We start from the raw sequence: 15,790 nt of genomic DNA on the forward strand, positions 1-15,790 counted from the left end.
TTTGAAACAAAGCACAAAATGTTAGAACTAGTGAAGCAACATGGAAGACAAAATCCTTCACAGAAAAAAAAGTCAACTAATTCCAAAAGGTGTGCAACCTAGGGTCAATGCTTGTCAAATGTCATACAAAGTCTAAATACAACAGTCTACTAGGTCTGGTTATTATAACCTTAATAAACCCCTCCTACACACAACACATACCTACTACTGGGGAGATATCCATATCAAAAGTAATGATCTAAAAAAAAAAGTTAGTTTCATAAAAGACTTATTAATTCACAAGAAAAAAGACAAGCTATATAAGGTACTGACAGACTTCAAAACAAAACTAAAATCAGGAAATATGCATTTTAGAACAAGTGGCCATTCAAAATTTGTTCTGCAAATACTTAGCTTAGAAAAGAAAACCCTTTCCGGAAGCTTCAGTTTAATAATTCATCTACAAGTTCCCAGGGAAAAAAAAAAGTTAAAATCTTGCCCCACAATGTTAGGAATTTAATATATTTGAAGCTTACCATATGCACAGTGAAAAGATCTTGGCGGTTCAACATTGGCAGGAAATAAGACCATGCAGTGTTCTTACCACGTTTTGCGTAGTCAAAGAAAATACTAACACGCTGATGATTTTCCTGAAAAGGGGGAGTAGGGGGAAGCTTGTAAATATCAACTCAAGATCTCATGGTATTTTTTCATTACATTGCCTTATGTCCTCCGAGGGTACTTATCATATGCCCTGTAAATTCTCTCATTTCAATTACTATCATTTTCTTTTTTGCTTAAGGGAAAAGCACTGCATTTATTCATATACCATACACCAACTCGTGCTACCTGGAGCTGGGGCAGGATTCCTCTCCTTAACTTCACTTCCCATTCCCCTGCTGTGCAGCCAAAAATTACTGGTTTCACCTTCTCACACCTGCTGGTCAATTAAGGCTTTTACAGTGCTGGTCTGCATACAATTCAGATGCAGCTGAGAGAGGGTTCACCTTATAGCTGTTGCAGTAGGAATGCCACCCACAGGGCATCAGCCTTACCCACCACTGTCCCAGGACCTTGCAACTCTAATTTATTCTACAAGATACAATATTATCCTGGCTTCAGCAAGTAAGATTCTGCCTGCTCCCCAGTCCCGTTTTTTTCCTTCCTTCCCAAAACAAGGTGAGTGTCTTATTCACAGGCATGTTTATAAATCAGGGTAAATACCCTCTTGGCTCCATCAGAATGACAGATTACAGATTAGTCAAAACCCACATTTTCAGAGGAACCATAAACCTACATCCACTTGAGATTGATCTTTAAGCATAATTTTTTTTTCTCCAAATTATTTCTTGCAGACATACAAGACACTTGTATACATTGGTGCAAAAAAGCAACATGCATTTTCAAGTGTTTCCATATGCATTAAAGTATTCTAAATGGCCCAGAAAAAACTGCTCTGGAAGGTTACAATTGCCACTCTTAATCAGACACAGGTTTCCAAGTACAGCTGTACAATGCCAAGTACAAGTTGATATGGGTATATATAGATTTTAGAAAGTGCATCAACCCATAGTTAAAATTGAAATCACAACTCTCTTTCATGAGGCATTTAATATAACTTTACAATTAAAGCAGATGGCCACCAAAATGTAACCAACGCAGAATTAAATCTCAACAATCATTTTAGTTCAGGTTTGTTAAATGTAATAATTCAGATTAAATGTAAATAATATACAATCTGCAACAGTTACTCATTTCCTAATAACCAATATGTAGCTATGAGAGTTGCTCATTCAAAATAGCTTTCAATGGAAAAAAACCAAGAGGTAATTAAATATTGTATATTTTGATTCTTCCATTCAAAATAGAGAATGAACATTAGAATGCAAAGTCTTGAATATCATTGATACTAGTCTGCAGTGTTCACTGATGTTTGCCTCTCAATGCTCTTCCTGTCTCTTCTAGGGCTTGTTTTAATTCATTCTTTCTATCAGCAGATGACCAGAAGGAAGGGAAAGCAAAAGCGAGGGAGAGAAAACACACATGAAAGAGACGCAAGGGAATAATGGAGTAAAGTTCAAGAAGCACTAAAAGGATGAAGGGACATGAAGACTAGAAAAATATCAAGGGAGTCGTGGAAAAAAATCCCTCTAGGACTCTAGGAGAAAAGAGTATCAGTGTCTATCAAGGGATAACTAGAAACTTTAAAACAAGGCTTTTATGATACACCCTGGTAAGCGTGCCAGCATTATGCAGTGCTCCCTGGACACGTGTACACATGCTATTAATGCATTGTCAGCTTACTGAGCAGTAAAGTACTGCACAGTAAGCTTTCCCTGGGAGCATGTCTACACATCCGTCTGTCAGAAACAAATTTGCTCCTGACATGAGAAGTTCAGTGCATAGCAAATCCTGCCCTGCTCCACCCCACTACAGCATGCAGGGGGAGCTCCAGGTGCCAGCCTGGGGCTGGCAGGGGGCACTGGGGTCAGGCCTGGGATCTGGGGAACAGGGAAAGCAGTCCCACCTTTGGGGCAGCTACCTCCCAGGCCTACACCCCTGGCCCAGGCAGCTGCCTCCTGCCTGGCCCCTGCTTCGAGATCTCAGAGTGGAGGCCAGGATACTGTTGCCTGCCCCAGGCAGCTGCCTGCTGCCCAGTCATTGTCTGATCAGCCGACTGAAGCAGGGGCTAGGCACCAGGCTGATGCCTGAAGCAGGGGACAGAGTTTCCCTACTTACTGTTGCCTGAGCTGACCAGGAAGAATTTGCTCCTGGTCAGCTGTCTACGCATGTACCACTATGCAGTAGCTACTGTGAGGCATCTCTACTACTTGTATTTACAGGTAGTAGCCAACTGCACAGTAAATTAATTTACTACACAGTAAAGTGCTGCATGTATAGATAGTGACATTTTACCGAGTAGTAGATTAGTCTACTGCGCAGTAAAGCATCTCATGTAGCTGCACCCCCTGTCTAACATCTTTTCTCTTTCTGCATATCTATTCCCTCCCACCCCCAAGATTAATGAAATTAGCACCAGTAAAAATAAAAGAGTGCAACGATGTGGGTATCAAAAAGGGAGCCAGCCATGACCCGCAAAGTTAGATTAGATGTATATGTCAAAACAGAAGATTCATTTCTTTCCCTTCACTCTAAATAAAGGGAAGGGGTAATTTTAGCAACAAGGTTAATCTGCTCCTTGCCTCTGACCCTAAATAAAGGAAAGAGGTAATTTTAGTAACAAGGTTAATGGAAGAGAGGTATTAGTGGAATAATAAAAATGTTATTGGGCTTTAAGATACTCAGCCAGCTAAGAAGCTTACTCCTCTACTAGTTAAGTCTATTTTGAAAGGAATGGCTAGAATACAATAAATCCTGGGATAAAAAAAGAAAAATCGAGGGGAACAGATTCTATTAGGTGCTGTCAAGAACAGAAGTGAAACACACTATAAAGGATTTTTTTTCTTTATTCTCCTTCAGGTATGCTTCAATCCAGTGCAACCCTAAATTATAGTGAATAAAAGTCATTTCTATTTTAAAATCCATCCTTTTATTTAAGAACTTGGAAAAAAATACAATCAGTTTAGTGATCATTAATAAGTTGACTGAAAAGAAAAAAAAAACCACTTGAAATTAAAAATATTAAAGTAGTTTACATCTGTGCTAAGAAATTTTAAGAAAAATAAAGCCAGTGAACTAGAAAGGAAGGGCTAAATTTGTAAAACTACCAAATGATCAATTGTTGGTGGCATCTTCTTACCTAATCTTTCACCCTGGGTGTGGAAAAGCCATGATCAAATCCTTCCTCTGCCTGAGAGTACCTGAAGGCTAAAGTTCCCTCCCCGCTATAATGTAAGGTATTTATGGATGGATCCATCTCACCTGTGACCATTTTCAGACAGTAATAATAATGCTTAATGATTACAGAATAAGTAACAGGTCACCTGTACAGCCAGTCTGGCATTTCCTAACTTCTGAGTATTTGCAGTTTAAACATATGTTATTTAATGCAACATGACACACAGGCAGATCTTAATTAGATTAAAAGATATTCAAATATCAAAAAGGAAGACTTAAATATGAAACAGATTATTGACCTACTTGCAACACATCATCAACCATAGTCAGAATATACTGAACTGTCTGTTCCTTGGAAATATGAGTCATCAAATTTATGAATGTTTTAGCACACTAGAAAAATAAAAGAAACATATTAGAAATTGTTTTCATTCTCTTTTATATAATATGCAAAAATCTAATTAATTCACATTTTGATCTTACATAAGTGTTAAGCAACTCAGGTCCTTCTTCAACAATATAAAATGACGGCATTTGAGATTGCATTAAAATATAATCAAGTATTTCTACCACATTGAACACTACCATTTCTAAACGATTGGTTTATGGTCTTCAAATGAGATAGTGAGCGATCACTAATACAAAAATCAGCAAGGTACACCATCGTAAGATTAAAGGGAGTTATACTTTCTCCTTCAGAGGACTTTTGGGAGGGTGAGGAGGGAGGGGAGATAACAAACGAAAAGATGATCTACAAAATATGGGCAAGGTATAGGCGAGTTAGGTGCTGCAGGAAATGCCAATTCATCTTTGACCAATGGTACATAACTTGGCTGCTGTAGGTGTTTCTAAACTGGACAGATAGCCACAAGGACCTCAGGAAAGTATCTCATTCCAATTGCTTTCTGCCAGCAATACAACTTTCTCTCATGATTGCAGCAGCACAACTTATGCACAGCTCAAGCTAGTTTCATGCAAGCATCTGAGATGGAAGGGAGCATAGAAAGATTCACAAGAACTTACTACTTCCCTTTAAAACAAATAAGGTAGAACCTAAAGTGAAGGAGCATACAAATTATGTTGTATGGCTTGTATAAGGTATGATCTGACAGCTATCCTGACACTCTAAACAATGCTATTATGTCATTCAAGAGCATAACAAGTGGTGAAGTTCACCACTTATTCAAGCAAACTGCATTTAAAAATATATTTTTCTTAGAGTTCTGATAAAATAATGTCCAAGTTACACTTGCCAAACCAGGATTTTTAATAGGGCCTTAAATGTTTCTGTTAAAACTTGCTTAATAGCAAAACACTTTCAAATACCAAATTAATGTTGGCAGAATTTTCCTCAAGAAAACATTAACGAAAGCTGAATTACCTGGTTCCCTTCAGTTTGCAGTAGTTCTTGTTTTTCTTCTGGGCTTCTCTTCTGTTCAAATCTCTGAATAAATTCACAGTCTTCACCTGAAATCATCTGTCCTCTAGAAAGCAAAGCACAAAGTTGTAAGGATTTTTCCTGAATTATTTATTTCAGGCAATATTCCCTTTCCTCTTGCTGTGTGTCCCTAAAAGGATTCCTATTCTCCCAAGAGCCTCATGAGCAAAGAAATAAAAACGTAGAATGGGGAAAAGTATTTAAAAAGCACACTTCTATCACTTCAGTCATCTTCAGACTACCTCCATCCCCTGGAAAAATATAAGGAATCACTAAAATAAACAGTACTGACCATATGCATGCATATCTAGTACACATTAAAAACTGAAGTCATAACACAAAAACAGTACAACTCTACAACTCCGGGTTTTTAAAAACAGGAAGTAAAATGCACATTAGTTAGTTTATCAAAGTACTTGATTTGGGCATTAAAACACATATTAAGCAAAAATAGAAACACATACAATTTCTGCTTTCCAAATTAGATTGTGTTTACTTTTCAAAATTAACACACACCAGCATTTTAACCAACAATCTGGAGAGGGGAAAGACTTGAGCTAATGTATTCCATGGTTGTACCCTTTAGCCATGCAACTCTGTACTCGACTGCTTCAGGTAAAAATTAAGCAACCGTAGAAGATAGATAAGATCATTAAAAGAAAAATAAATACTCTTTCAATTTAACAAGCTGCTGTCTTCCGAGTTGATAGAATCTTCTTTTTGTCATTATGCAGAAGACGCTCCCACAACTGATAATGAACAAGCAAGACAGTAGGAACAACAATTATCTAGATCAATGGTCCAAATGAGCGCTGCAGGGCCGGTCCACAGACCCAACTGGGCCCACAGACTCCCTATTCTTACCCCTCCCCTCCAGCATACCAGATCTGGCACCTGTTCCCCACAGGTGTTAGTTTGGGACCCATGTTGCATGTGGTATGGATCCCAGAGCAGCCAGAAAGAGCATCGCATAGGGCAGAGTCCAACTTGTAGAACAGATCCTAAACTGAGGTACCTCAAGACACACAGTGCCTGCCCCAGCTGGACTGCACCACATGCAGCACCCACTTTGGAAACCATGTTGCACACTGTGCCCATACCAGGCAGTCCAGGACCTGCACTACATATGGCACTGACAGGTGCTGTGTGCAGCACATGTTTTGGACTGAATGGAGGAGACAACATACAGAGCAGTCCCGGAACAGCTGGTATGGCCATTGTGTGCAGTACATGTCCTGGAGTGGATGCCAAATGCATCTCCAGCCAGGGTAAGCACTGCCTGGTAGCAGAGCACCTGCTCCAGCCAGTCCAGAATCACACACCTGGTATTCTGGCCACCTTGCAATCTGTCCCACTCTCCTGTGCAACACAGACCTGGAGTGGCTAGGACAGGTGCTGCTGCATGCATCCTGGGCTCTGCCCGTATGCCTGATGGGGTGCGTGTCTGCTTCGACTCGGGAGCAGCATCAAGGAGCTAGATCCAACATGGAGAGGGGAGGTTACTCCATGGTGGAATGTGTGCAGCATTTTTTACTCTTCTTATGTTTCCACTGAGTCAGAGGCGTTTTCCACCTACCACAGCTAAACAGAATGGCTTCTCTTAGTTAATCTTTTCCAGAAGTGATTCACTTATTTTCAGGTGGTCCATGACTAAGGGTTCAGTTAGAACTCTGTTATTGTCTTACAGTACATTAAAGCCCAGTAATCCTTGCAATCTGCATACCCAGATTTGGCCTGCTGAATAAACTGGATAGTACCTGCAATGGTCTATTCCATGCTTTCCACCCGCCCCTTATTAACTGGATACTTTTGTGATACTTCACCACTTTCTTTTACATTACAAATGTAACTAGGCTGTTGTACCGTAGATGGTATGATAGCACAGTATTTAACAGTGAAGCATTAAGAGACTGTTCCATGGAATAACTGAGAAAGAAACTGCAATGCATTTTTACTGGTTCTGTGGTATCTCATTAATACTATTTTGAACAATCCAAACATCTATCCCTCATTTCTAGAAGAATTTATTGAGGCTTATTAATTTAGGAGTCTTAAGGCTTATACCAAAACTAAGCTGGCTGGGGTCTGTAATGAAATATGGCTTTTATATTTTTATAGGATACATATGCATAAAAGACCTACTTTGGTAGGAGAATTATTTCTCCTCAAATTAGACCACATAAGTCTCCAGATGGGGCCATTCTGTCACCTGAGAGCGAGGAGTTTTCCCAAGGTTTTGGTGCTGTAATTTTGGGTCCATACACTGGTATCGGCACCATTTCTCGTCAGGCACAGAAACAACTCATAGCTACTAGAGTTATGTTTTGTGAAGCTAACTATTATTGATACGGCTAAGATGCTACCTTCTGACAAGAGGGAGGTTATTTTTATCACACAGCTCACAGATTTTGTGCAGCCAGGCAAAACTAACAGACCTGTATATCTGCAGCCAGTCAAGCGATTTATTATATTACTCCCACACACTAACGGCCTCCCAAAAGGAACTGTGGAGGCAAAAGTCTGTAACTAGTTTTGAAATAGGAGTCTGAGCTGGTTTTAATAGGACTTATGATGCAACTGTTAAGAAACAATACAGAACTGGCTTCAGTGACCTGGTCTTAAAAGGGTTAGCTCACTTCCTATCAACATTGCCCAGGCCTAGACATTAGAAGTAAACCTAAGACACACCCTTCCCTGCTTTTTAGGCTATTTAACAAGTACTATTTTACTACTATCTTGCATCTTCTTTGAAGACAAGCCCTTGATTTTAACACGTCTGAGAAAGTTCGGAAAAAACCCTATTTATTGTATTTTCTCGCATACAAAATACACCCCAAAAATATGCAGCTTGTTTTTGAAAGGCAGAATGAAGGGAGAAGACTTTTCCCCAAGTTATGGCTGCATAGAGCAAGGACAGAGCCAAATCTTCAACTTAAGTGTTCCTTCTCTTCCTGCTTAACTAAAAGCTGAAACCACACCTGCTCCTGAAGGCTGCTTTTCATGAGTGGATCTATGATTTACAAAGAGATAAAGAGTCTCTAAGGGTGTAAAATAGGAGGAGAGAGACCTGAAGCAGTTGGCAGACAGCAAAATTGCCTAAGAATGGTTAGTTTCATTAGTGGAATATCAAGACTATTAAAAAGGTAAGGCAATTGTTAACACTTGTAGAGTGAAGAAAAATAAACTATTAATCGACTCCCTCACCTGGCTGAATACTGACAACATAGATGCTGCACTGGGGAGCAGAAATCAAAGCAAGGTCCTTCTATCCCAATCAGAAAGTCAGCTTCTCCACTTATCAAATGCACCCCAATTTTGGGGGAACAAATCTTGGGGAAACAGGTATGTGTTGTATGCAGAAAAATAAAGCATTTCAAACCCATTAAAAAAAGTCTGCCAACTGTCAAAGTAAAAAAAGAAACTTTCAAAACAAGCTCTGATCTAACATTGAAGCTCAGGGGAACCAACAGTTGAGGCTGACATCTCCCAAAGAAAGTACTGAAATTTAATAATTGTTTTGTTTATAAATGCCAATTTGAGGAGAGGTTTCTTAACTAGCACAGGGCTACACAAAAGAAAAAAGTCTGACAGCTTGATAAACAAGCCATTAATATTTCAGCAGGGATTTTGGGGATTCCAATAATAACTTTTCTAGCATCAAATAAGCCACTTTCCAATAACTTCATTTAAAAATTAAATTAACAAATTACAGAATATTCATGACAGGTTCTCATGAACTATCAGTTCAAGGGTGTGGGGGGTGGGGAGAAACCAACAGTGTTCACAGGGAAAACATTAAAAGAAAAAGAAAAAAAAAAATCCATTTCTTTTGGTAACCAGCAGTTCAAGTTTTACAATCTTACTAATACGTGGACTTCTCATTTCCTAATGATAAAGGATTTCTGTAACCACAACCACCATTTCATCACAAGGACTTTTGCAACTCACTTTTAACCAAGACAACTATAACCAATGAGTTTTCTTGTGATTAAGAATGCTGCTCATTAGCAACAGTACATATTTTTTCAATATTTCATATATGCCGGGCAACCACATGCACTTTGAAGTTTACCAAATAGTTCAAAAAAATCAAAGAAATAAAACAAACGTAAACTATTATGTTCGGACAGACAAGGCATACATCTTTGAGAGTTTGTTACATCATTTAGTTAGTTTCCCCCTGTAAAGTTGCAGAGTAGCGCTAGCTTGGCTTTAAGGGGCAGCAGACTGAGTGACTAATACTAATCTTACTGAAGTGCTGCCTCCTAACCTACAGAACAAAACTTTTTCATTCACAGCCCAAAGACAGTCATTATTAATATGTCCTTATTATCACCACAGGACTCAAGACAACTGCTACTTAAGAGAGAGCAATAATCAATACAAAGCATTTGAAACATGTAATTTATAAAACCTCTTGGTCAGTCAAGCTGACACAGAGACTTGCGATTCATTTTGCTGTTCATTATGCATTTCTTCCAACCATATAGTTCCTCTGTTACTCATTTGACACAGCTACAAGAAACCTGGTTTTCTTGCACCTGAACACATCTACCAGGATCAGACTGATCAATATTAGATGTTTCCAAATGTCATTAATAGTATCATTGCATAATTGTTTTATTAGAACATGTCAAGGTGCAACTATTTATTGCATGCCTAGGAAATATTAATACCTATTGGGTTTCTTGGCCTTTTGGCTAAGATCAAGTGTAGTCTTATTAAGCCTATTGGGATACAGAGCTGATCTGATTAGTAATTATAAAATGGAAGGCTGCACTGTTAAACAGAAGGAATGGCTTCTGTAAGCCTGGACCTGCACAGAAATTCTACCAAGCAAAAAAAACACAACAAAACCACCCATGCACACTTTTAAAATATTTTTTAAAGTATTCAGAGATGCAAGGAGTTCTTAGGAATACCTTTTATTGATCCAACTGCATAGTCAGGATATATTTAATCAAGTTTTTGAATACAAGACATTATTGAAGAATAATACAGTATTTTCTTTGAAGACATTTTTCAGAAAGCTGGTGATTCAAAAAAATAATAAAATAATTAATTTTTAAAAAATTATAAAAAGACTGCATCCTTTTATAATCCAAATTCACATCTCCAGGAATGCAAGTGTAAACTTTACATCACTCAAGTGATTTACAAACAGCTTACTCTGCCTTCCAGGGGTCTCTGAGATTTGTCAAATTTCTCAAGTAAATGAAGTATTTTTATATGCTTACATCTTATTATACTGCAGTTTTCTAAGTGTGTAACTTGGAGTTTGAAGAGAAGATGCCATTCCACTGGAAGAATGAATTGCCATTTTTCATAATCTTAGAAAATGAATCCTGGCCTCCTTCAACTCATTTTTTACACTACAGAAGCACTTCTGGCAGTCAAAACTAAGTGTACATACTATCTAAAGATAGTTTCTCTTCTCTTTGTTAAGCTGCTCACCCTAGTTAAGAGTAAAATAGACATTTTGATCAAAAGAAAAAAAAGCCACATTTTATTTCCAAACTATTGAGTTCAATAGCAAATGTAGAACACCTTTCCAATTTTGACAAATTTACAGTAAAATATTGTCTTTTACTCAATATGCTATATGCTGATATTAGTATAATGCTATAATATGTTAGCGTAGTGGAAAATTCCGCTTAAATATAATTGAGACAGGATAAACAATACACCTAGTAATGTTTAGTTTAAACTGACTCTGTACTGGAAAACTCAAGACCTTAATACTAGTATGCACTAGAATTTGACATAACAATAAACACAAACTATTCACCTGCAGCACTGAAGGTTAAAGATGGCAGAGGTGAACTTGGAAGGACTTTGTCCTCAAAGTCAGGTAATCATTGTATTAAACATAATTTTAAAACAGCTTCTATATAAAAAATTCTGTAAACAGCATAAAGCCAAATTGTTAAAAGGTACTTAGTTGCCTAATTCCTATTGATATGAATGTCTAAGTAACTTCAAAAATCTGGCTCAAGAGTGTGTAAACACTTGCACAACTTAAAAAAAAAAAAAACCCCAACACTATGTGGTATCCCCAACCTTGGGCAAAACACTAAGTACTTGAAATGAGTCTACCAGCACACAGATAACCAGCTCAGGCAGTCATTCTCTAAATAAATCAAGACCAAACCTACATAAAGCAACTTAGATCACTTTGGACTACATCCAGAAATGCATTTAAAAAAAAAATCAAGTGTTGTTTCTGGAAAGAAACGTTGTTGTACTACTAGGAAAATATCAACAACTAGACAGCTGCATTCTGCATTAGCTGAATTCTGTTCTTAACTGGTTCCCAACAGTTGCTGAAACTAATATAATGTAGAAATAACCAAGACCGATACAAAATAATTGATCATAATCTCTCACTTCTTCTCCAGCAGCAACTAAGATCTCCAAATGCTAGATTATATAACAGAAAAACAGGTGGTCAAGGGGTCAGACTCCTCCTGTCATCTTTTCACAATGTTCCCCTCTCTTCCTAGCAAAGCATCCATCTGACCTGCAGGTTCTTCAATTAAGTACCTCACATCTAAGATGCAATCACAAAAATGCAGGAAGATGGCATTATAATCAGTGCAATAAGATGAGAACCAAATGTCACCGGTATATTTAGTCTGCAATGCATCTTCCACAATAGCATCACAAGCCTTGATCAGAAGCACAATAGGCAAAAACTTGTAACCTACAAAGGAAAGCTAATGAGCAAAGATCCTGGTTTTCCCCAATTAAAAAATAAATAAATAAATAAATTGCAGATTCTCTGATAAAAACCCCAACGTCTGTGATTAAAATGAAAGGCCTCTCACTCCTCCCACAACCCTCTGCCCCTTCTGGTGCCCTTCACTGCCCCCACAGCCCCTGGCCCTGCCAGGGCCCCTCACCCCCCACCCACAGCCCCCTGCTGCTGCCTGCCATGGGCCCAGGCAGGGGTGAGGCAAGCTCCCCACCACTGCACAGATCTGTGCATAAGACAGGAGTGGGCATGAGCTCCCGCCCTGCTGCCCTCTGCCAGGGCCTACCGGCTAACAGCAGGGCTGCACAGGGATGCTCCTTGACACTGCAAGCTCTGCACTGCCCTGGCAACATGTCCCCTGCACATGCAGCAGCAGTGAAGGGCACAACCCCACACCACTGCTGCTGCTGCGCGCACAGGGAATGTGTTGCCAGGGCAGCACAGAGCTCACAGCAGCAAGCAGCTTCCCTGCAGCGCTGGGTTGCACCCACTGGGCTGTGGAGGCACCAAGCGGGGGCAGTAGGGTCGAAGCTCAAGCTGGCAGTGGGCAGCCCATGCCCACGCTCTCCCTGCACACAGGTCTGGGGCGAATGGGTCCCTCCTGCCTTCCTGGGAGTGCATGCAGTGGTGGGGAGAGGCCTCACCCCCCCCACCCCAGATGAGCTGCCCATAGCCCTGACCCACAGCCCTGAACGCTGAGGTATTGCAGTCGCACATTGCAGCCCTGGGCCCCAGGCCTTATGCACTGCCCAGCTGGGCAACAGCCCCAGCCTCAGCCCTGCTCAACTCCCTCCTTCCCTTCCTATGGGGGCCTCAATCCCACCCCCCACTCACCTGCAGGAGCTGCTCTCCCGGCTGCCTAGCGGCCATGTGCATATACATACATATGGCACCCCCTGTCTGACCGCCTTCTTCCCACTCCCTCCCAGCCCCTTGCAGGCTGGAACTCCGCCAACTTGCAGACAGCTCTTTGAAACACTGCAAAATCCACAGGTTTCTCCATTAAAATAAGAAATCCGCGTTTTCCTCTGGTAAAGGGGAAAATCCGCATTTTTCCATATTTTTCCATGGGAAATGGAAAACCCGGATCCCTGCTAATGTGTAAACAACTAGGCTCCATCTTTCTGAGAGGTCTTAAAGTGACTAAAACCAAACTCCACCTGTCCTTCTCTCTCTCTCTCTCTCAAACTTTAACCAGCACCAGAAAGATATAATCCCGGTCGTTAAGCCTAACAGAATTGTGAGTACGGACAGCAGTGTAGAGCAAATTTGTCTTGCATTTTGGTTTGGAATAACTTATAGCAAATATTGGAACCATTCCCTTTGCTAAGATTAATGAAACTTCTCTCCATGCATGCTATCAGCTTGACTGACCTTTGGGCCTTATTTCAATAAGCATCTGAAAGCTGCTCTAACAACCTCTCAAAACTCTATGAGAAAAAGTTATCAAACATTCAGAAAATATCACATTTGTCTCTGCCCAAATGACACAGAGAACCAAAACACTGGTATTATGGCCCCATTTCCTCAGCATGGGCCCTCACTCCGAACCCACAACCCCATCCACTGGTGTTGCGATCCCATTTGGAGTCATGACTCAGAATTTGGGAACCACCGATATAAACATAACTTATCTTATTTGTAGGCTGGAGTAATATATACCAGCAAAAGCACAAATTTGTTGGTAGTAAGCTGCATCCACACTAGGCTCACTTTGCTCATATGGAATACTTAGACTAGCTAAGGCCTTCTAGTATAGATATGACCTAAATTCTCCTATAACACCATGCTTTTTCTGGGGAAATACTGTTCTACTCGCAGGAAAAGACACTGATAGCAAAACACCTTTTTCCAAAGTACCACACAGTACTTAATTTAAGAAATGGAGTTCTCCTTCTTGCAGCAAGCCTGTAGAAGACTTGCTCAACCATTTCCAGTTACTGGAGCTTTTTTCCAGTTACTCTCATAGCAGCATGACAGAATGACACTTCTCACATTACACATCATAAATTAACTCTACAAGCCAGCAGAAAATACAGCTGACCATCAATGATTCAAGGTCAGCTTATACTTACTGGAGATATAACTGCCAGTTTACTTTGTTTGCCCGAACTTCAGCTGCTTTGGCAGCAATAACGTTTGTTGGGACAGCTGCATCCACAGCACCTCTGATATCCATTTTGATCACTTTTTAAAATCTGTTCAGAAAAAGAGAATATGAGATATCGGATACAAGTTCATACAGAACATACTATATGACCAAGATATTTAAAGATAAATAGTTTTAGGTGCACAGCTTTAGGAGACACTTTAAAATACACCCAATTTTAGTGAGCAGCTGCCCTCCATCTTTCTGAAAAGAAAAAAAAGCTCAGTGTGGCATCTCAATTTTGGCACCCAATAAAAAGGCCCAAGTAAGAATCATGCTTTACTTTTAAGTTTCAGTTGTTGATGTAGGTGAAAGATACTCTTCTCAATCATGACAGAGGACTTGAAAAAAAGGACACATACAGAACATGAAGTGTGAAAAAACAGAGCTATACACATGTCCATTTCAAGTGAAGTGGATTTGACAGTCTTCAACTCTGTCTTTAAAAAGAGTGAAAAAGTTGAGGCTTGTTAAAGAATTCTCCCCCCTTTTGTGATTAAGAAAGCTTTAAAAAGAAATGCATTGATCCACAGCTACAAGTTTTCTAACATGATTTTCCTACACCAGCACAAGTCAGCAGGTTAGTATGTTTTTTCATAAACTTTTCCAAGCACTGGAGAATCCAGACATCAGAAAGGTAAGTCGCATAGGGTGGATAATTAGGCATAGCTTTCACAACATGAAAAAAAAAAGAACTAAGCAATTACAATTCAAAGCCATAACAGCCATGCTTCTGTGTTTATTCCACAACATCCCCAAGCAGAAAATATTTATGAAGCAACAAGGTTTCTCCCCCTTTGTTTAAGCATTACAAAAGCAAAGCATGAAGAAAAAAAGAGACTGGACTTTGTGAACCTCCCCCATTCTATTTAAAGACCTGTTCTCTGTTCTGTTTTCTATATTCAAGTCTAAAGTACATCAGTAAAGAACCGATAGCCACATTAAAGAACTGATTCCCAAACACGGCATTAAGACTTATCAGAATAAGCTTCATTTGAGGTACGCCTCTACAGCCGAAGGTAAAAGATACCCAGTTGTTCTGAACACGCTCGTGCTGGAACCAGGCGCTGGGCATATGAGTGCACAATAAGGCCCACTAACGAGGCCACACCACTTCCAGCTTCCTCACTGGTGCATGCAGAGGCAATGCGAGATCTCTCTGCATGGGCCTGCCCCACACTCTCTCAACACCCTCTTGGACAAAGTAGGCTGTTGCCCATGAAAGCTTATGCCTCTCTGAAGCAATTCGCCACAGAAGGTGCCACCTGTGGGACAGCTGGGAGACACTATTGGAACAGAGGTGGTTCCCACCTTTCCAAGCACAGAACTAGCCCTGAAGCAGGGGTGTCAAACACATGGCCCACGGGCCAGACTCAGCCCACAGAGCCTTCCCATGGGGCCTACGGGGCTACTGGAGAGCAGCCGAAGTTGGACCCTGGTGGGAACGCACCCCACTCCCGTGCCACCCGCCTGGCTGGACCCCACGTCACTGCCACCGAGACACCTCGTGCCCTGACCCCAAGGCGGCGGGGGCGCTGCCAGGAGCGGGACCGGGCGCACACCCGATCCCCGCGTCGCAGCCCGTCCTCACCCGCCCCGGGGGCGAGCGCAGCGCCCAGAGGCCGTCGGGGAGCAGCCGGCGGCCGCCAACCCCTTCCGTCCCCGCTCCAAC

The 15,790-nt window shown here is 40.7% G+C and overlaps 1 protein-coding gene across 6 annotated transcripts in view; it reads right to left on the bottom strand.

Annotated features, from left to right (window-relative positions):
- ATP6V1H (ATPase H+ transporting V1 subunit H) overlaps window positions 1-15,763 on the bottom strand; it is an 80,852-nt gene extending 65,089 nt beyond the window's left edge. The window contains exons 1-5 of one of the 6 annotated variants that reach the window (XM_025204502.1): window positions 15,636-15,763; window positions 14,045-14,167; window positions 5,159-5,261; window positions 4,081-4,170; window positions 516-629 (exon numbers count right to left, since the gene is read on the bottom strand). In XM_025204502.1, coding sequence (XP_025060287.1) covers window positions 516-629; window positions 4,081-4,170; window positions 5,159-5,261; window positions 14,045-14,148 — 411 coding nt within the window. In that variant the 5' untranslated portion in view covers window positions 14,149-14,167; window positions 15,636-15,763. Of the gene's footprint in view, window positions 1-515; window positions 630-4,080; window positions 4,171-5,158; window positions 5,262-6,537; window positions 6,697-14,044; window positions 14,168-15,097; window positions 15,120-15,635 lie in introns of those variants that run through there. The other 5 variants (XM_006023860.2, XM_025204498.1, XM_025204499.1 and 2 more) reach the window with 5 other exon arrangements.
- Between the last annotated feature and the right edge of the window lie 27 nt (window positions 15,764-15,790).

This window comes from Alligator sinensis, unplaced genomic scaffold (genome assembly GCF_000455745.1).
Source record: "Alligator sinensis unplaced genomic scaffold, ASM45574v1 scaffold612_2, whole genome shotgun sequence".
Classification (NCBI taxonomy): Eukaryota; Metazoa; Chordata; order Crocodylia; family Alligatoridae; genus Alligator; species Alligator sinensis.